A 9,869-nucleotide genomic window follows, 5' to 3' on the forward strand; every position below is an offset into this window, starting at 1 on the left:
TATATATATATATATGTATATATGTATATATATACATATATATATATATAGGCCCAATTTCGCTTCTTTGATCATGTGAAGTTTACATTTGGAAGTCAATCCATAACACGACGCTGAGTCTGGCATGTTCAGGATATTACCCCTTTTGTGCTTTGTGGCTAAATTTCCTTTTTTTTTTTTTTTTTTTGCTTTGAGTATAAATTTGAAGCTCTGTGTGTGTGTGTGGGTGTGTGTGTGTGTCTGTGTGCTCTCGTTCTCCCCAGATGTATTTTTTTAGATTTTATTGATAACAACACTCATAATTAAGAGCCATAGTCTGTAACTGTGGAATGGTTCATAGAAGGGGGTGATATATCATGTTTCAGTAGGCCACTGAAGTTTTTTTTAGGGGAAGATGTATTGTCCAAATGGACAAAAATTACGTTTCTTATCCAAAGATCCCTTCGGGCGGAGAATTACAGCCCTTTTTAGGGTAGAGGTTAAAGGGGCCAAAACAGTGACAGTCAAAATGTGGATTTTGAGTGCGCCCCCTATAGGCGGCGCTTCAAGTCACAACTTTTGGCATTTTGGGCTACATTTGGGACCCTCCCAGGGCCTGCACCCTGAATAAGCCTTGCTCATATATGCATATTTGGATACACTGGCACAAGTTCTTTCCAAAATTGCATAAATGGTGGTGGCTTAGTTAGGACGCTTTTGCATAGGTGGCGCTCTTTATGTTAAGAACACGATATCTGGCGATTTTCATTTGGCCATATCTCAGTGCGCCACCTATGGATTTCAGTGAAACTTGTTTTATTATGTTCCTCTGTATCTCTGCTATTCAGGATAGAAATCAAGAAGGCGTTTTGCCTCATTAACCCTCCTTGTGCTAAAGCGTTCACACCGGGTCACACTCCAGTTAATCAAGAAAGACAAAATGTTAGTTCAATAGGCGGCTCAGCTGGCAGGTGCCTTGATTGTTGTTTTTGTTACTTTTTAGTTTTGAAATTTTAATAAATTATTTCTTATTTTGAATAAGTTGTCTTTGCTCAATGCTCTGGAATCCCTAAAGTAATTCTCCCTAATAGTTGGTGACGGCGACTATAAGAAAATAGGCATCTTTGGTTTGTGGAGCTTGATTGTGATATATGTCAATAATGTTTGTTTAACTGCAGACTCGGTCACAATAATGTTTGTTTACCTGCAGACTCGGTCACAATAATGTTTGTTTGTTTACTTGCAGACTCGGCCACAATAATGTGTGTTTGTTTACCTGCAGATTCAGACACGCTAACGTTTGTTTGTTTACCTACAGACTCGGTCACAATAATGTGCATTTGTTTACCTGCAGATTCAGATACGCTAATGTTTGTTTGTTTACCTGCAGACTCGGTCACAATAATCTGTTTGTTTACCTGCAGATTCAGACACGCTAATGTTTGTTTGTTTACCTGCAGACTCGGTCACAATAATCTGTGTTTGTTTACCTGCAGATTCAGACACGCTAATGTTTGTTTGTTTACCTGCAGACTCTGTCACAATAATGTTTGTTTACCTGCAGACTCAGTCACAATAATGTGGATTTGTTTACCTGCAGATTCAGACACGCTAATGTGTGTTTGTTTACCTGCAGATTCAGACACAATAATGTTTGTTTACCTGCAGACTCTGTCACAATGTGGATTTGTTTACCTGCAGATTCAGACACACTGTGTTTGTTTACCTGCAGATTCAGTCACAATAATGTTTGTTTGTTTACCTGCAGACTCAGTCACAATAATGTTTGTTTACCTGCAGACTCGGTCACAATAATGTGGATTTGTTTACCTGGAGACTTGGTCACAATAATGTTTGTTTGATTACTTGCAGACTCAGTCACAATAATGTTTGTTTGTTTACCTGCAGACTCAGTCACAATATTGTGCATTTGTTTACCTGAAGATTCAGACACACTAATGTTTGTTTGTTTACCTGCAGACTCGGTCACAATAATGTGGATTTGTTTACCTGCAGATTCAGACACACTGTTTGTTTGTTTACTTGCAGACTCGGTCACAATAATGTGTGTTTGTTTACCTGCAGATTCAGTCACAATAATGTTTACTTGCAGACTCGGTCACAATAATGTTTGTTTGTTTACCTGCAGATTCAGTCACAATAATGTTTGTTTGTTTACCTACAGACTCGGTCACAACAATGTGTGTTTGTTTACCTGCAGATTCAGTCACAATAATGTTTGTTTGTTTACCTGCAGATTCAGTCACAATAATGTTTGTTTGTTTGTTTACCTGCAGATTCAGTCACAATAATGTTTGTTTGTTTACCTGCAGATTCAGACACAATAATGTTTGTTTGTTTACCTGCAGACTCTGTCACAATAATGTGTGTTTGTTTACCTGCAGATTCAGTCACAATAATGTCTGTTTGTTTACCTGCAGATTCAGTCACAATAATATTTGTTTGTTTACCTGCAGATTCAGACACAATAATGTTTGTTTACTTGCAGACTCGGTCACAATAATGTTTGTTTGTTTACCTGCAGATTCAGACACAATAATGTTTATTTACTTGCAGACTCGGTCACAATAATGTGTGTTTATTTACTTGCAGATTCAGTCACAATAATGTTTGTTTGTTTACCTGCAGATTCAGACACAATAATGTTTGTTTACTTGCAGACTCTGTCACAATAATGTTTGTTTGTTTACCTGCAGATTCAGTCACAATAATGTTTGTTTGTTTACCTACAGACTCGGTCACAATAATGTGTGTTTGTTTACCTGCAGATTCAGTCACAATAATGTTTGTTTGTTTACCTGCAGATTCAGACACAATAATGTTTGTTTACTTGCAGACTCGGTCACAATAACGTTTGTTTGTTTACCTGCAGATTCAGACACAATAATGTTTGTTTACTTGCAGACTCGGTCACAATAACGTTTGTTTGTTTACCTGCAGACTCTGTCACAATAATGTTTGTTTGTTTGTTTACCTGCAGATTCAGACACAATAATGTTTGTTTGTTTACTTGCAGACTCGGTCACAATGTTTGTTTACCTGCAGACTCTGTCACAATAATGTGGATTTGTTTACCTGCAGATTCAGACAATGTTTGTTTGTTTACCTGCAGATTCAGACACAATAATGTGTGTTTGTTTACCTGCAGATTCAGTCACAATAATGTTTGTTTGTTTACCTGCAGATTCAGACACAATAATGTTTGTTTACTTGCAGACTCGGTCACAATAATGTTTGTTTACCTGGAGACTCGGTCACAATAATGTTTGTTTGTTTACTTGCAGACTCAGTCACAATATTGTGCATTTGTTTACCTGAAGATTCAGACACACTAATGTTTGTTTGTTTACCTGCAGACTTGGTCACAATAATGTGGATTTGTTTACCTGCAGATTCAGACACACTAATGTTTGTTTGTTTACCTGCAGATTCAGACACACTAATGTTTGTTTGTTTACTTGCAGACTCGGTCACAATAATGTGTGTTTGTTTACCTGCAGATTCAGTCACAATAATGTTTGTTTACTTGCAGACTCGGTCACAATAATGTTTGTTTGTTTACCTGCAGATTCAGTCACAATAATGTTTGTTTGTTTACCTACAGACTCGGTCACAATAATGTTTGTTTGTTTACCTGCAGATTCAGTCACAATAATGTTTGTTTGTTTGTTTACCTGCAGATTCAGACACAATAATGTTTGTTTACTTGCAGACTCGGTCACAATAATGTTTGTTTGTTTACCTGCAGATTCAGACACAATAATGTTTGTTTGTTTACCTGCAGATTCAGACACAATAATGTTTGTTTGTTTACCTGCAGACTCTGTCACAATAATGTGTGTTTGTTTACCTGCAGATTCAGTCACAATAATATTTGTTTGTTTACCTGCAGATTCAGACACAATAATGTTTGTTTACTTGCAGACTCGGTCACAATAATGTTTGTTTGTTTACCTGCAGATTCAGACACAATGTTTGTTTACTTGCAGACTCGGTCACAATAATGTTTGTTTGTTTACCTGCAGATTCAGACACAATAATGTTTGTTTGTTTACCTGCAGACTCTGTCACAATAATGTGTGTTTGTTTACCTGCAGATTCAGTCACAATAATGTGTGTTTGTTTACCTGCAGATTCAGTCACAATAATATTTGTTTGTTTACCTGCAGATTCAGACACAATAATGTTTGTTTACTTGCAGACTCGGTGACAATAATGTTTGTTTGTTTACCTGCAGATTCAGACACAATAATGTTTATTTACTTGCAGACTCGGTCACAATAATGTGTGTTTATTTACTTGCAGATTCAGTCACAATGTTTGCTTGTTTACCTGCAGATTCAGTCACAATGTTTGTTTGTTTACCTGCAGACTGTCACAATAATGTGTGTTTGTTTACCTGCAGATTCAGTTACAATAATGTTTGTTTGTTTACCTGCAGATTCAGACACAATAATGTTTGTTTGTTTACTTGCAGACTCAGTCACAATAATGTTTGTTTGTTTACCTGCAGATTCAGTCACAATAATGTTTGTTTACTTGCAGACTCCGTCACAATAATGTTTGTTTGTTTACCTGCAGATTCAGTCACAATAATGTTTGTTTGTTTTCCTACAGACTCGGTCACAATAATGTGTGTTTGTTTACCTGCAGATTCAGTCACAATAATGTTTGTTTGTTTACCTGCAGATTCAGTCACAATAATGTTTGTTTACCTGCAGATTCAGTCACAATAATGTTTGTTTGTTTACCTACAGACTCGGTCACAATAATGTGTGTTTGTTTACCTGCAGATTCAGTCACAATAATGTTTGTTTGTTTACCTGCAGATTCAGACACAATAATGTTTGTTTACTGGCAGACTCTGTCACAATAATGTTTGTTTGTTTACCTGCAGATTCAGTCACAATAATGTTTGTTTGTTTACCTACAGACTCGGTCACAATAATGTTTGTTTACTTGCAGACTCTGTCACAATAATGTTTGTTTGTTTACCTGCAGATTCAGTCACAATAATGTTTGTTTACCTGCAGATTCAGTCACAATAATGTTTGTTTACCTGCAGATTCAGACACAATAATGTTTATTTACTTGCAGACTCGGTCACAATAATGTGTTTATTTACTTGCAGATTCAGTCACAATGTTTGTTTGTTTACCTGCAGATTCAGTCACAATAATGTTTGTTTGTTTACCTGCAGATTCAGACACAATAATGTTTGTTTGTTTACTTGCAGACTCAGTCACAATAATGTTTGTTTACCTGCAGATTCAGTCACAATAATGTTTGTTTACTTGCAGACTCTGTCACAATAATGTTTGTTTGTTTACCTGCAGATTCAGTCACAATAATGTTTGTTTTCCTACAGACTCGGTCACAATAATGTGTGTTTGTTTACCTGCAGATTCAGTCACAATAATGTTTGTTTGTTTACCTGCAGATTCAGACACAATAATGTTTGTTTACTTGCAGACTGTCACAATAATGTTTGTTTGTTTACCTGCAGATTCAGTCACAATAATGTTTGTTTACCTGCAGATTCAGTCACAATAATGTTTGTTTGTTTACCTACAGACTCGGTCACAATAATGTGTGTTTGTTTACCTGCAGATTCAGTCACAATAATGTTTGTTTGTTTACCTGCAGATTCAGACACAATAATGTTTGTTTACTGGCAGACTCTGTTACAATAATGTTTGTTTGTTTACCTGCAGATTCAGTCACAATAATGTTTGTTTGTTTACCTACAGACTCGGTCACAATAATGTGTGTTTGTTTACCTGCAGATTCAGACACAATAATGTTTGTTTACTGGCAGACTCTGTCACAATAATGTTTGTTTGTTTACCTGCAGATTCAGTCACAATAATGTTTGTTTGTTTACCTACAGACTCGGTCACAATAATGTGTGTTTGTTTACCTGCAGATTCAGACACAATAATGTTTGTTTGTTTACCTGCAGATTCAGTCACAATAATGTGTGTTTGTTTACCTGCAGATTCAGTCACAATAATATTTGTTTGTTTACCTGCAGATTCAGACACAATAATGTTTGTTTACTTGCAGACTCGGTCACAATAATGTTTGTTTGTTTACCTGCAGATTCAGACACAATAATGTTTGTTTACTTGCAGACTCGGTCACAATAATGTTTGTTTGTTTACCTGCAGATTCAGACACAATAATGTTTGTTTGTTTACCTGCAGACTCTGTCACAATAATGTGTGTTTGTTTACCTGCAGATTCAGTCACAATAATATTTGTTTGTTTACCTGCAGATTCAGACACAATAATGTTTGTTTACTTGCAGACTCGGTGACAATAATGTTTGTTTGTTTACCTGCAGATTCAGACACAATAATGTTTACTTACTTGCAGACTCGGTCACAATAATGTGTGTTTATTTACTTGCAGATTCAGTCACAATGTTTGTTTGTTTACCTGCAGATTCAGTCACAATAATGTTTGTTTGTTTACCTGCAGACTGTCACAATAATGTGTGTTTGTTTACCTGCAGATTCAGTCACAATAATGTTTGTTTGTTTACCTGCAGATTCAGACACAATAATGTTTGTTTGTTTACTTGCAGACTCAGTCACAATAATGTTTGTTTACCTGCAGATTCAGTCACAATAATGTTTGTTTACTTGCAGACTCCGTCACAATAATGTTTGTTTGTTTACCTGCAGATTCAGTCACAATAATGTTTGTTTGTTTTCCTACAGACTCGGTCACAATAATGTGTGTTTGTTTACCTGCAGATTCAGTCACAATAATGTTTGTTTGTTTACCTGCAGATTCAGACACAATAATGTTTGTTTACTTGCAGACTCTGTCACAATAATGTTTGTTTGTTTACCTGCAGATTCAGTCACAATAATGTTTGTTTACCTGCAGATTCAGTCACAATAATGTTTGTTTACCTGCAGATTCAGACACAATAATGTTTATTTACTTGCAGACTCGGTCACAATAATGTGTTTATTTACTTGCAGATTCAGTCACAATGTTTGTTTGTTTACCTGCAGATTCAGTCACAATAATGTTTGTTTGTTTACCTGCAGATTCAGACACAATGTTTGTTTGTTTACTTGCAGACTCAGTCACAATAATGTTTGTTTACCTGCAGATTCAGTCACAATAATGTTTGTTTACTTGCAGACTCTGTCACAATAATGTTTGTTTGTTTACCTGCAGATTCAGTCACAATAATGTTTGTTTTCCTACAGACTCGGTCACAATAATGTGTGTTTGTTTACATGCAGATTCAGTCACAATAATGTTTTGTTTGTTTACCTGCAGATTCAGACACAATAATGTTTGTTTACTTGCAGACTGTCACAATAATGTTTGTTTGTTTACCTGCAGATTCAGTCACAATAATGTTTGTTTACCTGCAGATTCAGTCACAATAATGTTTGTTTGTTTACCTACAGACTCGGTCACAATAATGTGTGTTTGTTTACCTGCAGATTCAGTCACAATAATGTTTGTTTGTTTACCTGCAGATTCAGACACAATAATGTTTGTTTACTGGCAGACTCTGTCACAATAATGTTTGTTTGTTTACCTGCAGATTCAGTCACAATAATGTTTGTTTGTTTACCTACAGACTCGGTCACAATAATGTTTGTTTACTTGCAGACTCTGTCACAATAATGTTTGTTTGTTTACCTGCAGATTCAGTCACAATAATGTTTGTTTACCTGCAGATTCAGTCACAATAATGTTTGTTTACCTGCAGATTCAGACACAATAATGTTTATTTACTTGCAGACTCGGTCACAATAATGTGTTTATTTACTTGCAGATTCAGTCACAATGTTTGTTTGTTTACCTGCAGATTCAGTCACAATAATGTTTGTTTGTTTACCTGCAGATTCAGACACAATAATGTTTGTTTGTTTACTTGCAGACTCAGTCACAATAATGTTTGTTTACCTGCAGATTCAGTCACAATAATGTTTGTTTACTTGCAGACTCTGTCACAATAATGTTTGTTTGTTTACCTGCAGATTCAGTCACAATAATGTTTGTTTTCCTACAGACTCGGTCACAATAATGTGTGTTTGTTTACCTGCAGATTCAGTCACAATAATGTTTGTTTGTTTACCTGCAGATTCAGACACAATAATGTTTGTTTACTTGCAGACTGTCACAATAATGTTTGTTTGTTTACCTGCAGATTCAGTCACAATAATGTTTGTTTACCTGCAGATTCAGTCACAATAATGTTTGTTTGTTTACCTACAGACTCGGTCACAATAATGTGTGTTTGTTTACCTGCAGATTCAGTCACAATAATGTTTGTTTGTTTACCTGCAGATTCAGACACAATAATGTTTGTTTACTGGCAGACTCTGTCACAATAATGTTTGTTTGTTTACCTGCAGATTCAGTCACAATAATGTTTGTTTACCTACAGACTCGGTCACAATAATGTGTGTTTGTTTACCTGCAGATTCAGACACAATAATGTTTGTTTACTGGCAGACTCTGTCACAATAATGTTTGTTTGTTTACCTGCAGATTCAGTCACAATAATGTTTGTTTGTTTACCTACAGACTCGGTCACAATAATGTGTTTGTTTACCTGCAGATTCAGTCACAATAATGTTTGTTTGTTTACCTGCAGATTCAGACACAATAATGTTTGTTTACTTGCAGACTCGGTCACAATAACGTTTGTTTGTTTGTTTGTTTACCTGCAGACTCTGTCACAATAATGTTTGTTTACCTGCAGATTCAGACACAATAATGTTTGTTTGTTTACTTGCAGACTCGGTCACAATAATGTTTGTTTGTTTACCTGCAGACTCTGTCACAATAATGTGGATTTGTTTACCTGCAGATTCAGACACAATGTTTGTTTGTTTACCTGCAGATTCAGACACAATAATGTTTGTTTGTTTACTTGCAGATTCAGACACAATAACGTTTGTTTGTTTACCTGGAGACTTGGTCAGGTTTCGTCCCTTTGAAGTCACCGCCTGAATGTAGAAGTAACGGACCGGTAGAACCACGTCCGGGTTCAGACCTGGACCCCAAACCATACATTTCTCACCGCTGATTCCAGCAGAGCTTCCAGCCGGCGGAACGTTTGTGCCGACAAAAAGAACTAAAACTACAAACATAAAGCCTGAACCACCCTCAAACGGTTTAACCAAGCCACCGTTACCCCGACACCTCATATTTTTCTAACAGCTAACAGCTAAACGTTAAAAACGTACTACAAACTTTTGACAAAATCTAAACCGACATGTTTTCTGAAAAGACACGCCTATTATCCGGTGGTGCGTTCGCGACTATCGGAGTTTCTTTTTAATTTGTGAACGCACCAAAACGTGCACACTCATCCTTTAATCTGTCATTATTTTTTTCTGCTGCTATGACTGCTGACATGTGTTTGTTTGTTTGCTTGCTTTTTTTTTTTTTTTTTTGCCTGTTTACACAATAATTCAAAAGGTAAAAGGTGATTTTCAGCTTCGTTTTGTGGGAAAATGGTGCTGGGGAAAACGTTAGTTCCAATTTGAATTCCAATCCAGACTTAGTAAAACTTTTTTTTTCCTCTTTATCTTTTCTTTTTCATTTAGTCTCTTTCTTGGGATTACAAAAAACAGACATTTGACACTACAAAGACCTACAGATTCAAGTTTATTAAGTTTATAATGTTTAATAATGGTTTGATGCTTTTCCCATAACCAAACAACAGACTACATTTATGTATGTTGTACTGACACAAACTGCACTTACTAGAAATAAAATGAGTGACTGAATGTGCTATGAAACACTCGATGTGGCTTTGGAGCAGGAGACGCTCGGTGTCCTCCACAGTTGGACCCAGGCCGCCATCTGGCCGCCATCTGACT

General features: G+C 36.1%; 1 protein-coding gene across 1 annotated transcript in view; it reads right to left on the minus strand.

The window, feature by feature from the left end:
* The window catches only part of poglut3 (protein O-glucosyltransferase 3), a 51,300-nt gene extending 41,991 nt beyond the window's left edge, over window positions 1-9,309 (minus strand). Inside the window, exon 1 of the mRNA XM_034177191.1 lies at window positions 8,951-9,309. Within this exon, the coding sequence (XP_034033082.1) occupies window positions 8,951-9,191 (241 nt within the window). The 5' untranslated portion in view covers window positions 9,192-9,309. The remainder of the gene's footprint in view (window positions 1-8,950) is intronic.
* Window positions 9,310-9,869: the final 560 nt, after the last annotated feature.

This window comes from Thalassophryne amazonica, chromosome 8, assembly GCF_902500255.1.
Source record: "Thalassophryne amazonica chromosome 8, fThaAma1.1, whole genome shotgun sequence".
In the NCBI taxonomy this organism is placed as follows: domain Eukaryota; kingdom Metazoa; phylum Chordata; class Actinopteri; order Batrachoidiformes; family Batrachoididae; genus Thalassophryne; species Thalassophryne amazonica.